At 46.0% G+C, this 18,745-nt stretch overlaps 1 protein-coding gene across 2 annotated transcripts in view; it reads left to right on the top strand.

Moving 5' to 3' along the window:
* The window catches only part of DAPK1 (death associated protein kinase 1), a 615,679-nt gene that overhangs the window by 544,178 nt on the left and 52,756 nt on the right, over window positions 1-18,745 (top strand). For both annotated transcript variants that reach the window (XM_078675702.1, XM_078675704.1), the window contains one exon: window positions 1,746-1,968. In XM_078675702.1, coding sequence (XP_078531828.1) covers window positions 1,746-1,968 — 223 coding nt within the window. The remainder of the gene's footprint in view (window positions 1-1,745; window positions 1,969-18,745) is intronic.

Here is an 18,745-nt window from a genome sequence, read left to right as displayed (position 1 = left end):
TTGCAGCAGTGCGGCCGTTTTAAAAAACGGGCGCGGTCGCGTCGGCCATTGGCCGACGGCAGCACCAGCGAGGTAGTGCTGAGCAGCCAACGGGTTAAAGGCTCTACTAGGCAGCATCAATTCCAAAGCAGCCTCGGCTGTGTTTGACATCAAATGACTCTATAGCAATTTAGAAGCCCCTTCCTTAACTCCTCTACTTGGTCATTTGTGCAAAGTTCCTGCCTTCCTTGGTATATGATCTCCCGACTTTTTCCTGGCGTGGGAAGTATATCTCAATAAGTCACTTTCCAAACTTTTTAAGTATATTTTTCAGCTTCCTAACTCTATTAGTCCTTATCACATTAGGCTAGAATTCAACCAGATACAGTCATCATTGACACTTATGATACATTTTTTTGTAATTTGCCATAGTCTAAGATCCGCTAGTACTTCTCCTTTGAAGGGGTAAATTGGTCTGCTATTTCCTTAGACTTAGCCACCTTTGCTCCCTAGAAAAATCACTTTAAATCTGCGAGGATCACTTTGGAGGCAGAAACCCCCAGGAGCTTACCCACCTCAGCGGCACAGTTCAGGAAGCTGCTAAAGAAGCAAGTGAAAATGATCTCTCACACGGTAGATCTGAGGGCTTTCAGATGCAAAAAGAGTTCCTGTTATATAGCTGTTACAAAGAACATTGACGATCTACCTCGACTTATGGACTCAAATTAAACATAAAGAAAAAGCCATTGTTTTACTGTAGAAATATAATTGATTCTTTTGATAATCTTTTTCTCCTCTGTCACTTTGCACACTTCAACTAACATTTCTTTATGCACTCTTTGGAGCATCGGTGAAAAATGTTTTCAATGTCTGTATATATGACTGGATTTCTTCAAAATATAAATTGAATTGGTTTTTGTGGAACCCAGGTGTGTTTTCCTGTCTCTCTCGCACGGATCAATTGGGTTGATCATAAGATTAAAATTAATAACCTAATTGTCTCTTAAAATAATTGTCATCAGGAACACACTGTTGCATGTATTGTACTATACCCCATTCCTGCGGCTTACCTTGGGTTACCCCATTAGTTCGTAATGGCATGTTACTTATAGAAGCACTGTTCCAAGTTTTGGGAGGTTTTTAACTGATAGTTTAGGCATGAATTGATTTTCTAAGGTTGTCCTAATTTTAAAGTATATTGCATTTTGTGCTGACATATTTTGTATTAAATAGCTGGTGGTATTGTACCCCTTTATGGTTTTAACTAACTAAAAAAATGGTCTTTCAATTTCAAATTTCAATTTGTACTGTTTTCACAAATCTGAGGAACCCAACTTAATTTTTAGCCTCCAGCTCCAAATTCCTTCACATTTATAGTCCTTCCAATTTAAAATTGTATAGTTGTGTTTTTTATTTATAGACACTTTATTAATCTGTTATTGCTTCATTTTTTAAGTAGTCATGGACCCCTTGAGTAGGTGTTGCGCCCCCCTGCCTTAAGGGACCCCGGACCACAGGTTAAGAGCCAGTGTTCTAGATATCAGTCACTGTGCTTAACTTTTTAAGTGGTTTATTGAAAGTTACTGTGGAGTGATTGTGTTTGTGAAATAGCCTTGCTTAGTCTGGGTGCACAACTGTAGCCTATGCAAATCAAACTTCGCTAATGATCTAACTCCTGATATTGGAAAAACCTAACCTTTTTCAAGATAGCCTGAGAACATAGACTGAGACACTTTCTCTTATTTTTGTGTTTGTCTAAATTTTAGGATACGCACAGAGCACTTTTCATCCAGCAGCTCAGGCCATCTCAGAGTCCGCAGCCCAGAATAAAGCTTAAACTCTTTGGAAACACTGGAGCAGGGAAAACCACGCTGGTGGAATCCCTCAAATGTGGACTCATCCGAAGCTTTTTCAGGAGACGGCGGCCCAGGATTTCCTCCACCAGCTCTGCCCGATACCCCCCATCACCCGCGTCCTCCAAGCCATCCGGTATGTGCAAAATATTTCACGGTCAGATTAAGAAACAGAAAAGTGCATAGCATAAAGGAAACGCAGTCTGAGGGTGATTTGTCGGATTGAGATCATGTAAGTAATCTTTTTCATGGAGGAAATTCCTGTTGCTTCAGTTTCCATCTTATAACAGGTTTACAATGTTAAGCCTTTTTATTGGGGTCTATTGATTCCTTTTGCTACTTGGTACTGATAGAGCAGAGGTTTTACATTTACAAATTCGGTATTTAAACTGTTGAATTTTAATAGTTGTTTTTGTTGGTGATATGTAGTCCATCGTCTGAAAACTCACAAGCAAACTTGGAACAAAAACAACACAGAAAGGAGACGCCCCCTCTCTGAGGTACACTGAATATCAGGTCTCAGACTAGGCATTCTCGATACACAGGTGATGACTAGGCATACTCGATACACAGGTGATGACTAGGCATACTCGATACACAGGTGATGACTAGGCATACTCGATACACAGGTGATGACTAGGCATACTCGATACACAGGTGATGACTAGGCATACTCGATACACAGGTGATGCCCAATCAAGAGGTCATGTGTCCAAATAACTCGGTCACGCTGATTTCACTAGCTCCATTCTGGTATTGTCTTAGAGCGACCTTCTGGTTGGAGATCAGTGTCGCCAAATAAAGTTATGAGTGTCAAGCAAAGTTTTAAGTGTTTGGTTGATTACACAGTGCCAAGTGTCAACCACCCCCTGCTCGAGCTGCTAAATTGGGGTGTTCCTGATGCGCTTTTCTGGTTTTCATGTGCTGGTTTTTTTTGGGACAAGTTTGGGGGCACTGCTCACCTCCTGAGAGTTGCTTAAATATTGTAAAAAAAATTAGGTTCCTCTAAAGTCTTTGAAAATTCTAGGTATGTCTCCAGCAGTTTGTGAGCACATAGGACGGGGCAGATATTGAATGGTAAAGCCGTTCAGTATTCTCTGTTCTCAAGCACGTGATCATAAATAAACCAATTGGGTTGAGATTTAAAAACAGGGTATCGTGGATAGTTTCGTTAAAACCTGCTGCAGTAATGTTTGCAAACTAAAATGCTTATGTTTTAAATTATAAAATGTTTACTAAACTGACAAGAACTTCAAACAAAATTTAAGGGCCTCACAACTGTTGCAGAGTGGCCTGTGAAATAGGAAACTTACATTTGTTTAAAAATGTGGTGCCATGGCTTCCCCAGGATTCAAGATTTCCTAAGCATGTATTAATTAATTACATTTGTTTTCATTTGTATTGCTATGAAGTAACAAATGTCCCCTTTCAAAGTCCTGTCTTCACACAGATTATGTTGCAGAGTTAATGGATTATTGGAACCGTGGCACAACCTTGAGTATCGGATCAAATTTATAAAATGAAATACTGTCTCTTAATGAAAACCCTGGCTAGGGCAGCTTCAAAGAACAATTGACATTTGGCTACTAAAAATGCACTATTCTGTTGAGGAGGGTATATCCTGGATTGAAACCTGTAGAACAGCACAGCACGGCCTTTCTGATGGATACTTCTAACCGTAGATTCCTCACCTCTTGAATATCCCCAGGCTGCAGACTGAATCCTGAGAGTTCTTCAGCATTACTCCAGCGCATCAGTAGGTGGCACTGTGTGGCTCCACGGTGACTCCGTACCACCCTGAAAGTGATGAAGCCAAGCGGTATTTAGGTGTCATTCTTCCTTTTTGATGTCCGTTTTTTTACTTCTGCACCTTTCAACGCGTATCCGGAACTCTGCTCCCAAAATTAATCATTCTTCCAACTATTTTAAAAATGTTTCACATTGTGCTAGGGATCCATGTCTCCTACGAAAAAGACAGGATTCATGCCGTGCTGGGACTGCAGGAAGCAAATGTCGGTCATGGACTAACATAAGGTATTCTTGTGGTGCTTCGGCTCCAATTACAACCCTGTTATGTGACAAATGTGCCCTTGTACGCCCAAAGTCTTTTCAGAAGTGATGTCTGCGCTCATAACAGGTTGCGGTCAAAACACGTCTCAGTCCCTCCTGCTCCACTTAATCGACCCAATCACAGTCTGATCTTGAGGCCGCTCCCGCGAAAAGACCACTTCCAAGTCAGTCTTTCAGTAAGTCCAGGTTGAAGTCCTGAGACAAGAACAAGAATAGCAAATGGGACTCACATTATATCCTGTCACTTGAAGTCTAGCGAAAAGGTAGGTGGGTGTCAAGATAAAGATTGCACTCCTTCGATGTACCCTAACTCTGAACTGATTCTGCATTTGGTGCAGGGGTACCCTAAATTTCCGAGGCAGTTCTCAGAAGCAAATGGTGATCTTCAACAAGGCCATGCTGCAGACGTTTGGTGCTACAGACGTCCCATCTGACGTGCTCATGTGTGGTTGAGGTCCTCCCTGACATGCTTTTGTGCCCTACAGAGCTGCAGGAGTTTCTAATCTGAATTTTGCTGGTGGGTCTGCCTCGGACACCATCTGACTCAAAGAGTCAGTTACCGGGCCCATGCCAGACCAGGCAACGACTTCCAATCCGGCACCAAGGTCTGCACCAGTTCCTTCTGTGCCAGCGTCAGCAGCAAGTCCACTGGCGACAGTCAGTGAACCAGTCCCGGTGCAGATTTGTGATCCTGAACCAATGCCCGGCCAATCTTTGGCCTATGTCACAGTATGAAATTACAAAAGTGCAATGGGTAGTCATTCAGCCAGATTCAAATCCCATTCTTCTGTAACGACATTGGTACCAGCAAAGGATTCACACTCTTTTTGGCTCTAATTCGGGCCAAGTACAAGACGTATTGTGTATCTATCAGGAAGCAGGTTATGAGGAAGTGGTCAAGGAATTGAACAAAATTGATACAAAATATCTTTCTGACCAATTCTCTGGACACTGAATCAAAAAGAATTGATACACTTTGAAAGAGACTTGTAATCTTTGGCAAGTTTGGTCTTCAGATCCATTAATGCAGTTTGCCTTCTGGGGCGATACACACATGCACTATGGGACATTCCAGCAAGATCTTGCCAGCTGTCCCGGAGGACCTTAGAGCCTCTTTAGACCTCTTTGGCCTAGGCACAGCTAATAACTTGCTCCGAACTGGACTGAACACTGCAAACTGCATCAGCAGAGATTTTTGTACCAGTATTGTACTCAGAAGCCATGTCTGGACACTGAAGACTTACAAGCAGCCTAATTGGAATGCGCTTTGATGGCTCCTGTCAAATTGGAGAAAAGGCTGATTTAGCGCTAGAATGATTCAAGAACAGTCGTGATGCATCATGAACTCGGGGCGATTGGTGCCAAGTAAACAATACTGAAAATTCAAAGGCTTTTCCAAAGGGCGAGCTTACAGGCAAAGCCAACCCTGTCAACTTATACTGCAGCACCAGCAGAAGCCACTCCAACCAGCAGGGACAGCAGTCCTTCAGTTCTTCCTCCCCTGCTGCTTTGGTTTGCCCTCTCAGGCTCATTCCTGGCTGGTAGGTGGCAGGACACCGCATTTCATTCTGGACTGGAGCCGCATCACGTGAGGCAGATGGGCCTTGGACGTGTAAAAGGGCAATGCCCTGCCGTTCACATCCCCCCAACCCACCTTCCTCCCAAACCTGAGTGACTTTTGAAAGAACATTCCACAGTCCTGATGCAAGACGTCCACCTTCTGTTCTGCAAGGATGCCATAGAGCAGGGTGCTGCAATCAGAGAAGTGATCTTTAAATGCTGTAAGCAGTCTTCCTTGTTGCAATCACACCATGTGAGTGAACAACAGGCTTTTACATCAATCACACAAAGGACCATCACGTTTATGATCAGTTGTTTACGGGATTCTCTGGCACAAGAAAAGGCGATGCAGTCCTGAAGAGGGGTCTGTCAAGGTGAATAGTTCTCAGCATCAAAATCTTCTATGGACAAGCCATAAAGAAGCCTATTGAAGGCCAGCTAGCTCGTTCCAAAATGGCAAGCGCCACTACTGAAGCACTGTGGTTAGGGGCATCTGCGCTGGACATCTACCAGACTGCAATGTGTGCATCAATGTGGACATTTACAAAGTGCTCTTCCTTTACAGCCAAGTCCGGTGGGAAGTTAACCTCGCCGGCTTGGGTCTGCAAGACTTTTTGGTTTGAGTCCACTCCCCAGACTCTCCAACTTTGGTATTTATTCTAAAGGTGAGGAACCTGCGGTTAGAAGTATCCATCAGAAGAGCAAGCTTCTTACCTTTGGTAACCCTCTTTTTGGTGGCCACTCTGTTTCTTACCGCAGGTTCCTCACTGCCCCCCAGTTTCGCTTTCTGTGGAGTCACCTCTTTAGCATTTGAGAAGGTTCCAATTTAGAAGATAATCACACTAGCTCTGACAATTTCTAGAGACGCCATTGACCCCCAAGAGTACCTTTCTCATCCCCCACTTGAGGGTGGAGCTCAACAGACGCCCATACCTTATATGCACATTCACAACAGTAACACACCAATCTGATCTCTGAAGTCACAGCCACTGATCCTGTACTTTGCTCCTGAGTTGTTGAATTCCTTTGCAGAGAAGCATTGTTGTGCTTCCTCGCTGCAGCTCACACCGGGATCTGCAAAACTGCGCACCTGCAGCGATAACTTTATGCAAAAATAGCATTTTCTTACTATACACGGCAGCGCAGGTCCACCTACACCTCCTACAGTCTTCCATGCATCCTCTGCACAGAGGAGGAGCAGGCATCCCTTGGCGGGAATGCAGATTCGATCAGGGGGCTTCGGCGTTCACCTACTGCCTGTGCACATTGAAGAAGGACACGAGCAATGGGGGAGGATGTGCTGGAATCTGTCCTCTTCTACTCTACAGTACTGGGCTCGTCAAACTAAGAGACATTAACATTGAAGTCGCCATTCGGGTTTATTTTGAAAGGGTTCAATTATCTGGGAAATGGACTAGACAATTCCAAATGAGCACTAAGAGACAGTAGCACGTACTGGCCACTAGGGGGAGCTGTCGCATAAGTTTAGCAATTTGACAATTTTTGTTGCAGTGGCACCTTGTAACAAGCATTTGCAATGCAATAGGTCTCGCAGTTCTTAGAGTTTGAGCCATTGGCATTGTAAATGGCACTGCCTTTTATTTATGTGTTGGTTTTTAAAACGTAAATAAAAGGCATTGTCAATAACAATGCCAATATGTTAAACTTTCACAAATGCGAGACCTATTGCATTGCAAATGCTTGTTTGTTGCAGTTTCCTGGCTGGGAGCTATCTGTGGCCTCACACTGTGATGCAGGTGCAATGGAGGGGAAACAAATGTACACAGTTTATTACTTCTCAAGGACTTAAGAGAGGTATACATTTCTTCAGTACCTGTATATATGAGCTATGCATGCGCTGTTGGAAAGTCAGATGTGGTGGTCTGTCCCAGTATTTACATAATAAAACTTTAAATGCCACTATTCTGTTTTATTAATTTTATAGCGCTATAGCAGTGCTCATCCCAATGAAGAGTGTCAGAGCACTTTACTTTGCACGCACACATACAGTGACAATAACTTATATGTGTGTGTACATTAATGTACAGGATGTGCTACATAAGACATTAAGGGTTACGAGGTGTAGGGCTCCAAGGGCTTCGCCAGCACCTGTACTAGGGATGGGCACTAAAAAGAGGTAGCTGAAAAGGGAAGAGAAAAGGGCAGCCTGGGATGGGAGGCAGTGCAAAGCACAGGAGGAGTTAGATGGGAAAAGGAGAATAAAGCATGTCTACAGCGACCGGACAACAGAAAGAAGTGAGACAGTAATTAATAAAAGAAGAAAAAAAATGCAGCGAAAGACGAGAAGCTATGAGAGGTGGGGCCATAACGGTAAAAGGTCGGGCTACTATTATAATAAATGTGTGTGTGAGTGCGGGGGCAGATGGGGGAAGGGGGTGCATGCACGCGCGTGTTGGGAGTTGCTGGAGAGTTACATTTGTGATATATTGAACAATTAAATAGGAGCAAGAGACACTAAAAGTGTGAAGTCGAGGCCAGGCTTTAATAGACGAAACCGTAAATTCATCAAGACCTAACATGCGCAGTAAAGGCACCTAAGGGCGGCACTAAAAACTACAGATCCCAGAATGCAAAGTGTTGTGTGCCTGAAGTAATACAAACTTGATAGAAAACAAGGAGAATGGCACCTAGAGGATATTCATAGAGACGAGCTGCCGCTCTATTCCAGGCACTGATCTCACCCCCTGAGGCCAGCTGTCACATGGGGCAGGCCAGGGGGTCACACCTGCGACCCCTGACGACCCCTAAATGACGTCCATGGTGTCTTAGTGAAACAAGAGAGCTTTACCCGCCGTTTAAAGGCAGGCATAGGGGGCATACGCACGACCTTGGAGTCCAGTCCAAATCTGTGGGACACGGGCGGGCGAGCATGGGTCTCCAGGGGCTCTAGTCTCCGCCTGGTCTGTCCAGTGTCAGCAGCCCCTTAGATACAGCTTTTTCCCGATGTCCAGGGCTCTTGTTCAGTCTGTGGTGTCGGGGACCGGCCCACAGGTGTCATAGCGCTGCATGACTGCAGAAAAAGCACAGAACAGATTGAAGCGCTGTGGCAACCACCAGCATTGACTGGAATAAAGTACCAACAGAGGGAGGGGGGAGAAGCATTACACAGAGGAGCCGCACACTGAACAGCATAATATAGGAACAGAGAGGACAGAACAAAACATTATCTCTGCCACTAAACAATTGCAAAGTGTAAAACAAGCACCAGAATGCAACGGGCAGGTCTGCTGAGACGTCGGAATGCGTCACTCATGGGATGGCAGCGGTCCACACCAACCTTTAACCCCTCGCAGACCCCTCTCCTCCTCAGCCCCACAGCGCCGTCCTCGCAGCCCACGCGTCGCATGTCACAGAGCCCATGCAGATGTGCCGTTGTCTTGCCCGTAATTATCGTCAGTCACACAAGCGCTCCCTCATTCCGCTTTTCGACCAAGTAAACCCGTGAATAAATGCTGCCCCGGCGCCTTGAGGACGCGTGGGCGCTGCAGGACTCTGGGAAGGATGGGCTCTGGGCGTATTCACGGAGCTCACTCACTTCAGAAAGCCTCAGTGACAGACGGGACACGCAACCATACCCGTCACCAGAAACCTCCCTGTCCCCACCTTAATCACACATAAAAATGACAGTAATTCGAGTCAGCCAGACGTATCTCCAGCCTCCCTCCTCCCCTTCAATAGTGCTGCACGGACTGTGCCTCCATAACCAGGGCCACTTGAATGATGACATGATTTTGGGGCTGCCACTGTTACTGCATAATTTGGGATTTGCCAAGTCATCCATCATCCACAGATTTTAAAAAACAAGCCAGCCTGTTTATCAGCGCCGCGCGCCTCGTGAACGGCGCCGCGCGCCCCTCTGCAGACTCCCCCTGCATTCCAAAGTCAGTCACGTGACTTGAACTGTTCACAAGGCGCGCGTCGCAATCCGATTCTTTCACCCATGCATTCTAATGCAAAAGCTCACGCGCGCGACCTAATCCTATTGAAACCCATTGGAAAATGCTGCGCGTGGCCAGCTCCTGTCGCCCCTCGTTTTTCGCCTGAGCCGACAGCTATAGTGCTCTCTGCAAGAGCGCGCTTTCGCGCGCTTTTCGCAGCGAGCCCTAAAAAGCAGTCCAATACGGGTCTTATTTTGTATTTATTTTTGGTAACAGTTAAGAAAATATCCTACTTAGTATGTAGTACAACTTGAATTGATTTTTTTGGACATATCCAGTGGCCACGCCATTAATACAGACACAAAATGAGCCAACACATCCCCAGATAAACCACGTTGTGGAAGATTCTCTATTAAAAGGACTATCTACTCAAAATCACTTTTATTTCTTGGGTCCCGATTCACACTCATGGCAGGACTCATTGCTGACTCGTGAGTTCCAGGTGTAAGCCAGGAGTGCTTCTTACTTACTCCCGAACTCTAGAGTAAGTGGGAGTACTAGGAGATTCTCTAACACTTACTCGTAGTAAAATGCTTGTAATTCGAGCCTCATTGGTCTGCTCTTGTGTACATCCTGTTCACTCACTGAGGTGAACTCACCCTCGCGGGCATCAGCCTCCAAGGAGAACGTACAAGGCCAAGAGCACACGGGCCTGGGGGGGCACGGATGGCAGAATGCCAGTGATGAGGATTCAGGGGTAAGTTAGTGTGGCATTATACCAGGCTGTAATACGATGTGGAATACGAGAACATTTTCTCATGTAATAAGATAACTTGAAGATGGCCTACCGAGAGGCACTGTTGTATCCGTGGATGCAGGAAGAGTATGGTGGAAATTCTTCTTTATATAAACACTGGTCGAACATAAGAACATTGAGTAGATTATTATATGCAATGCCATTCACTAAAGGACCACACTAGACTCAAATGGTAGGCAAAGTGATGGGACCGCCTCAGAGATAATTGGTGGATGACAAAAACCAGTGCATGACCAGGCAGAGCACTGTGAAAGAAGCCATTCGACCTACGCTGCCTCAGAGCCACACAGGAAAGAGATGGAGAGAGACTCCATATGAAGTTGAGGCAGACCCGCAGCAACAGAGACCATGACACCAAGGATATAGAGCTGGCACCCAGTCCTTTGGAAGGCAGGATGAATCCGCAGGGAGCTATTGCCTAATGGTGCTACTGCTCCCCTGCTCCCTAATAGTAGGGCTTTCATCAGAGATGACCTTTAATGCAGTGGATTGGCTGTGCATTCCATTCAAAGCAGTACATGGTGCTTTCAAAATGTGGATGCCTTTGTTATAATACTGGGGATGCCTGAACCATCACAGTGAGATTTGCCCACATTGATAGGGAAGAAATACCATGAACCTAGCAATCTTCATCCCCTTGTAAACTGTACACTTGCCCTTGTATATCACAATATATCATACCCGTGTGCCCATTGAACTTACGGTGTATTCTGGAAATTAAATTATGCCCGCATGCTCTGACCACTCAAAACTGCTGGCTTAGAACTGCTACCATCAAGGCCATTAGTCCAAATAAGCAATTTTGAAGCCATTTCTCAGACTTATTTATTTATTTGCTGCTGATCAGTTTTTTACACAACTCTCATGGGCCTTATTCTGCTGCACATTTTTGTTAATGACGTGGGGGAGTGGTGAGTAAATTATTAGAAAACACTAACTAAAACCTCAAATAGACTTAAAATATTTTACCCATACACCTCCAACATACTCTCAGGAGACTTTGCTAGATCCTTACTATATGAAGCACTGCTAATGTCAACAATGCTCTTTTATGGAGTTTTATATAGTGCAAACTTGACCCGGTATCAGAGCGCTTTACATAGCACCAGTTGCGTTACATGAGGACACGTTCATTTTTGCTAGGCACAGGGAATTTAAGTGATTTGCCCAGAATCACAGGATGTTCATCGTCTTTGCCGAGACTCGAACCAGGTTCCCCAGATTCGAGGTTGACCGCCCTAACCGGTAAGCCAACTCCTCTCCCTACTGGTCAATAATGAGAGAACCCCCTGAACTTTATATACCGAACTATAAGGTCTCATTTTATTCACCACAAAAAGAACCCCTGGGTCTTTAGGAAACAGGAAGAGGGAGAGAGAAAACCACCTGGTAGTGGTGGAGTGTCCCTTGTAAAGGATGGTTTCCTTCACCCACCAAAAGCATCAACATTGGATTATCTCCTTGCACCGTGATTCCTAGTCAGGGAATAGGTCGAGTAGATTATTTAAATCACTAGTCCTGCAGGTCTAGTAACATTTTTATGATTTTCCGAGGATTGATGTTGACTATAAACCACAAATGAAAGGGTAAACTATCCTGCAGGTGTTGTTCACTCTGTATACAACTGTTTAGGGAAAACCAAGTTCCTCCAGATCCTGAAGCTCTGTTGCATAACTAAAACCCTACCACGGACAGTCTTTACCTGTATCAAACCCCTGACTGTCACTGAACCTACATTAAGAAAAGAAGTGGATATAAGTAGAAAAGTTAAGTAGAAATTGTCATGCTGAGACAGTTTTGCCCAATAACTCGAAACTGCTTACAATACTTAGTATGTAGCACGTAGAATCTTTGGCCTGCCGGAAACTTTCTTCTTTACCAAAAACTTGTGTGGAACGTAATCAACACCCATTGTCAACTGCCACCTGCACACAGAGTTACTCTTCAATTCAAAGATTTATAACATGTTCAATACCCCTACACACCTATGGAGCATTAGGAGCACATACGTTTTGTAACCAGTTATACCCATTCACTAGATACAGGCTGTATAAAATTAGGTAGATAAGTAATATGGTAGTTACCTGCCACTTTGTAAACTATAGCACAGAACTAACACACTCATTGGATGATGTCAAGAATTATGTCATTTGAGATGTCATCAATTAGGTCTTAGAACATGTCATTAGTGATGTAATATGTGAGGTCATAAGCAGTGCATGGCAAGGGCACAAGTTCTGTTTAGCTCTGCTAACTATAACTGGTGAATTTCTGTGTTATTTTTTTGTTCAAACCATTAATGTTGTCACTGGCATATTTACCTAATTATAACATTACTTTAACCTTTGGGTTTTTTCAGTGAAAATCTCGTTTTTTTTTTTATGTAAAATAATATTTTATTACCATACATTAAGACAACCCCCGCCACACACTGCCTTTGGCCATGTGTGATAGGGGGTGGCCACAGGAACTTATGTTTTTTAAAGGGGGGATCCATGTGCCTCTCTACCGCCACAAGCCTTATTAAGCCCTGTATACCCCATCCCCCAGGGCTGTTTTATTATTATTTTTAGTGGGGCCACGTTGCCCTCCACCCTAGCCTTATTAGGCACTGGGGACCCCGTCCCCAGAGCCTTTTTTTAAATTTACATTAAAGGGAAGGGGGGCCATGTGGGCCTTCTCCACTGAGCCCTATTAGGCCCTGGGGACCCCATCTCCTGGAGCCTTTTTACTTGAAAGAGGAGGGGGTCCTTGCCCACCTCTTTCTGGGCCTTATTAGGCCCTGTGGACCCCATTCCCCCAAAGTAACTACTTATCTTAAAGGGGAGGGGGACCGCAAGGCCCACTAACCAGAGCCTTATTAGGCCACGGGGACCTAATCCCCCTAGGGCCTTTTTATTTAATTAAAAGGGTGGGGGGCTCGTGGCCCCTCTCCCTGAGCCTTTTTAGGCCCTTGCACTAGGGTGACCAACCGTCCGTAAATTTCACGGACAGTCCCTAATTTCGGCCGTCTGTCCGTTGTCCGTGAAGGAGTCTTTAACGGACGCCATTTGTCCGTAATTTTAACTGGTCGCACTCAGCTGGCCCCCACCTCCCTTCTTGACTCCAAGGCAGTACAAAAGCTCAGATACCAAGCAGCATTTGAGAGGCACAGCGGGATGGCAACCCTCCCACCTCCAGCTGTTAATGAGCTGTTAAGAGGTGCTTGAAGGTGGCTGAGAGGCGGGCGGCAGCTTCAGGAGCAGGGGCATCTATTCAGACGCAAACAGCCCTGAATGCATCCTGTTATCTGCAATTGGTGTGAGACATTCCCCCTTTCGGCCCAGGGCCCCAAACATCCTAGAACCGGCCGTGGTTCTCTTCACAGAGCTTAATTACTGTCACTAAATTGTAAACAAACCTCGATTCTTCAAACATGCAGTCTATATTGTAATGCAATAAAGAAATGGCACAATCGCACCCACCCACACTGATTAACAAAATATGGAGGACAATCAGTTAAATCAGTTCTCTTGGAGTATCTCCTTTCAGTACAGTAAATCAGTGTGGGGGGTGGGGGGGGGGGGGCAAAACGAACATTTTGGAAACAGAGCCTGTCTTCTCGTTGTCTTGTCCAGGAGGGGGTGAGGAGCCCTCCCCCACCCTGGAAGAGACCAAGATGATACTAGAATACTGCATACCCACCCCTATGCCCACCCTGGTGGATCCTGTTCCCCCCCCCCATGTGGTGGCTCCTGCTCCCCCCTCCCCACCGCCTGTGATGGCTCCTGTTCTCCCCTGTGGTGGATCCTGTCTCTGCCCTGGGTGTTTTCTGTCCGAGTCCTGGAATGGCTCCTGCAGTGAGAGTGAAGTTCTTGATGGGCCTCTTCTCAAAAACGCTCAGCTCAAAATTAATATGAAAAGGTGGGCGAGTGAGTAAGTGAAGGGATGGCTGGATGAATTAGTGAAAGGGTGAATGGATGAATGAAAGATTGCATAATGGGAGAGGATGGATAAATTGATGAGTGAGTGGAAGGATGGAAGAGAGAAAAGGGAAATAGCTAGCTGTATGGGTGGAAGGGTAGCTGGATGGGTAAAAGGGTGGATGGATGAGTGAAAGGATGGATGAGTGAAAAGGTGAATGGTGAGTGAGTGGGTGGATGGATGAGTGAAATGAAGTATGGATCGATGAATTGATAAGTGCAAGGGCGAATGGATGGACATATGAGTGAAAGGGTGAATGTAAGGATGGATGAGTGAGTGAAAGGGAAGGTAGATGGACAAAATGATGAAAAGATGAATGAAGGAGTGAAAGGATAAATGGATAAGAGAAAGGATGGATGAGTGATAGGGTCAATGGATGGATTCATGAGTGGATGAGTAGATGGATGGATGGATGGATGGATGGATGGATGGATGGATGGATGGTTGGTTGGGTGGATGGATGGATGGAAGGAAGTATTGCTAAGTGAAAGAGTCGATGGAGAGAGAAAGGGAGGATGACGGATGACTGAAAGGGTGGATGGGTGGAAGGATGAGTGACTGGGTGGATGGATGAGTAAGTGAAAGGATGGCTGAAAGGGTAAATGGCTGGATGGATGAGTGAATGGATGGATGGGTAGAAGAGTGGATGAATGAGTGTTCAGATGGATAGGGTGAAAGGGCGGATGGATGTATAATGGATGGATGAGTGAAAGGATGGATGAAGGGATGGATGAGTGAAATGATAGATGGAAGGATACATGATGGATAGGTTTGCAAATGGCTGAATATGTCTAGATATGGCTGGGCTTACTTATATACTATTGCGCGACCTCTGATGTGTCTGTAAAACGTATCCAATTGTCCTGAAGTTTTGTCCTGAATTTTGACCTCCTGTCCTGAATTTGTGTCCTGAATTTTGACCCTTTGTCCTGAATTTTTACCCTCACCGTCCTGAATTTGCACCAATGCCAGTTGGTCACCCTACCTTGCACCCCCATCCTCAGGGCTGAAATTTTTCAAAATAGGGAGGTGACTGCATGGCCCCCCTCCCCGAGCTGTTATCAGCCCCTGGGACCCCATCCCCCAGGAACCTTCTCTTCTAAAGGTGGGTGTCCTGGTTCCCACCCAGGGCACCCACAATATACTTGTGGGCTGCATTGGAAGCCCCAGGACCTCCCAGCCCCAGCATGCAGCAAGAGCCGGCATTGCTCCTGCCTGGAGGGAGCAGCTCCTAATGCTGCTCCCTCCAGGCAGGGCAATATTTTGATCTGTTTCCTTGCCTGCATCTGTGCGGGCAGAGAAATAGATCAAAAGTCTGCCCCCAGCCAGCGGGAGCATTTTCAAATCTCCCGCTAGCTGGGAGCAGACTTTGTGTTTACTCTGGCTTGCCAGAAGAGGGAAAGTTCTATTGCCTGGGGGTGGACTCCCTGCTACATAGAATGTGAGTCGGCCATGGGGGTGGGTTCTCCGGGGCCATTAATGGCTCAGGTAGGGGGCCGTACGGCCCCCTTCCCATTTACAGTAATTTTAGCTCCAGGGTGGGCTCCCCCGGGGCCTTTAGAGGTACGGGGAGGGAGGCTGTGGGGCCCCACTCCGCATTTTGAATAATTTCTGCCCCCAGGGGTTGGCTCCCCGGAGCCTTTATAGGTTCGGGGAGGGTGGAACACTGGGTAGTTCCCAAGACTTAGGTGGAGAGCAGCTCTTTTATATGTTCACCTCAAATGTCCTTTTTTTCTACCAGAGTTTTTAAGGAGCGGATTAGTAATTGCCATTCACACCAAGCTGCTGGCTGAAGCACACAGAAAATGGAGGGTGGCCAGGAGGAGTGGGGGAAACCGGCAACAAAGGGTGGGCGGAGGAAGCACAGGGACAGCGAAGGGTAGGCGGGTAGGGCTGAGGCAAGCACACAGAAAAAGGAGATTTGCAGGAGGGGATGGGGAAGCACTTGGACAATTGGAGTTTGGGGGGAAGAGAATGAGGGAGGAATGCTCAAGTACAGGAGGGAGACAGCTGGAAAACACATGCATTCTTGTAGAGTACTTAAAAAGAAAAAAAAGCTGCACCTAAAAAAGCAAGCAGCGGAGGGACACAGTACTGCCTGTCCAGCGGAGGGACAGATACAAGAAGAGGAAGGAAAGACAACGAAAGTTGACAAATTAGCTGCAAGCAAATGAGGACAAGCAATGGTAAGTAAGGGGTGTGTTCTAAGCCGACTGTAAGGGAACAAAGTATCTTTTCAAAAGACAGCACATGTGCTGTTTGAGGTGAGATGTTTAAATACATTTGCACTCTCAAGCTTGATTGCCTTTGCCTTATGAAAAAAAAGCAACTCAAAATGATATTGTGGATATGTAAACCTAAAGTATTCCTTTAGCATAAGTAATGGATATTTGTTATTTTTGAGGTTGCTTGGTATGCAAATACCAGATCAATTTTTGATAGACATGGAACTTAGGCTAATGTCTGTATAGGAAATGGTGGGGCTCTGATCAAAAGAATTCCGACATTTAGAGGTGGCAAACTGGATTGCTTATTTGCATCCCACCTTTTTCGTCTGTTGATGTCTGACCCCCATGTTGCTTTATTGAAAGTGAAGATTCCCATGAAATTTCAAGCAATTCATCTCCCGTCTCTTCAACTGCAAGCATATGCTATTGCTTAGTGATACCACAGAGAATCTACAGTGACCAACTCTTGAACTGTCTAGAATTGTGCTCTAGCAGTCATTTTCTTGCAAACGAGTAAAACAACTTAAATTGCCATGTCAAAAATGATCATATGGGAGTTAAAATACAGTAGTCCGCTGGGTCATTGCTCGCTCCTCCCCCAGTTACTGGAGTACAGTTCAGATGTACTGGTCTTCCTACTGTATTGGTCTCAACCCCCGAACCCCCTCCCCCATGCACTCATTTCACTCCGATGCATTATGGTAAACGCAGTGCATGGTGACACTTCCATAAAAGTCTTTAGTTTTCACCATTCTTGATGCTGCTCCACAGAGAAGGTGCAGTGTATGCAGGCATTACTCCAATGCATCGGAGAGGATGTGGCGCAGCAGCCAGAGGTGCCGACTCGGGAGCTGGGGATCCGGGTTCACGTCTGGGCGTCGGCTCAGCATCCAGTGATTCTGGGCAAATCACTCACTCTCCCCGTGCCCACGGGTGATAAGCCGCGCTGTATGAATCTACATATTAATTAAGTGGCTACGTTTTACGTTCCTGCGAAGCGCTGCATACGTGACCTATACTACACAGTGAGGAGCAACCTAGCGCCTTGAAATGTATGCACTAATTGGATGGGGCAATATGTCTGCAACACTTCAAATTGTTATATTCTACAAACTGCTTTTAAGCAACTTTTTAAGTATCTGCTTTTAAGATATTGGATTAGTGTATTTGTGCCATAGCGTTAGAAGGTGCACAATTAGACTGAATTGCGCATTTAAACATATGTCTCGTAGTGAAAACTACCCAGAGCTCTTCTCTGCTAATCCCGCGAAGCAGCCACTCTGTCACACCCTGTAACAGCGGATCTTAGCGCTGTGTTGAGGGAATTATTCCACGGCCGCCATCGCTGCTGTAACGCGGGGACACGCCCACTCCTCTCTCTATAAATGTGCCTTCCACGCAAGCGCAGCGGATGAGCGCAGCGGGAGCGCCTGGGGCAAGCCCGTCTGCGCCCGTCCGCACCTGGCCCGTGCCTAGGGCCAGTCCCTCTGGCGGTCGGGCTGCTTCTAGTCGGACTTGCTGGACCAGATCTCAGCTCCTTCAATTAAAACCTACAACTTGTCCAACCACCACGCGTTATAGTCCCTGCCATTTGGAGGATGCCCCTTTCTATTGTCCTCAATGTAACTTTACCCTCCCGCCATGGAGCCTACGCCCTTCGCCCTGCCTCAGCATGCCCAAGCGCTTGACCCACCTTTCAACGCTAAAAGCTGGTCTGATTAATTGTCGTTCCTTGCCTCGTCATTCCAACGAGATCTGGGCGTCAATTGTATCGGACGCCTGGGATATCTTGTTTCTTACTGAGTCATGGCTCAGAGATACCTCTAACCCTGACATCCACCTGGCTACCCCTCCGGGTTATCTTTTGAAGGGTATCAATCGGGAAGGGGGCAAAATTGGAGGCGGTCTCGCCATTATCCTAAAATCCCATCTCAACTTGTCCATTAGCAAACTGACGAATATCGGGTTGATCGAAGCTATGTACTTCACTATTTCGGATACCGCGGCAGTAGTCTTGGCGGGTATTCTAGTTTACAACCCTCCTACGGCCTCGACTCTCTCTTTAACGGCATTAACCCACCTGATGGCTGACCTTTCCCTTAAGCACCAACATTTTCTGGTACTTGGAGATTTTAACCTCCACGTGGATAATTTTCTCTGCACAAAATCCATCTACTTGTTAGAAACTATGCAGAGTCTGAACTTGCTCCAATTAGTTAAGGGTCCTACACATACAGCTGGGCACACACTTGACCTTATCTTTGCCAATTTCCCCAAAATCTTAGTCCATTCCCCTCTCCCTCTTACCTGGTCAGATCACCATCTTGTCCCTTTTGACTTAGAGCTTAGCTCGGGACCTAGACCATCTGTCCTTGG

Source organism: Lissotriton helveticus, chromosome 2_1 (genome assembly GCF_964261635.1).
Source record: "Lissotriton helveticus chromosome 2_1, aLisHel1.1, whole genome shotgun sequence".
In the NCBI taxonomy this organism is placed as follows: Eukaryota; Metazoa; Chordata; class Amphibia; order Caudata; family Salamandridae; genus Lissotriton; species Lissotriton helveticus.
The sequence above is the reverse complement of the archived record's forward strand: the minus strand, read 5'-3'. Positions and strand labels throughout refer to the sequence as shown.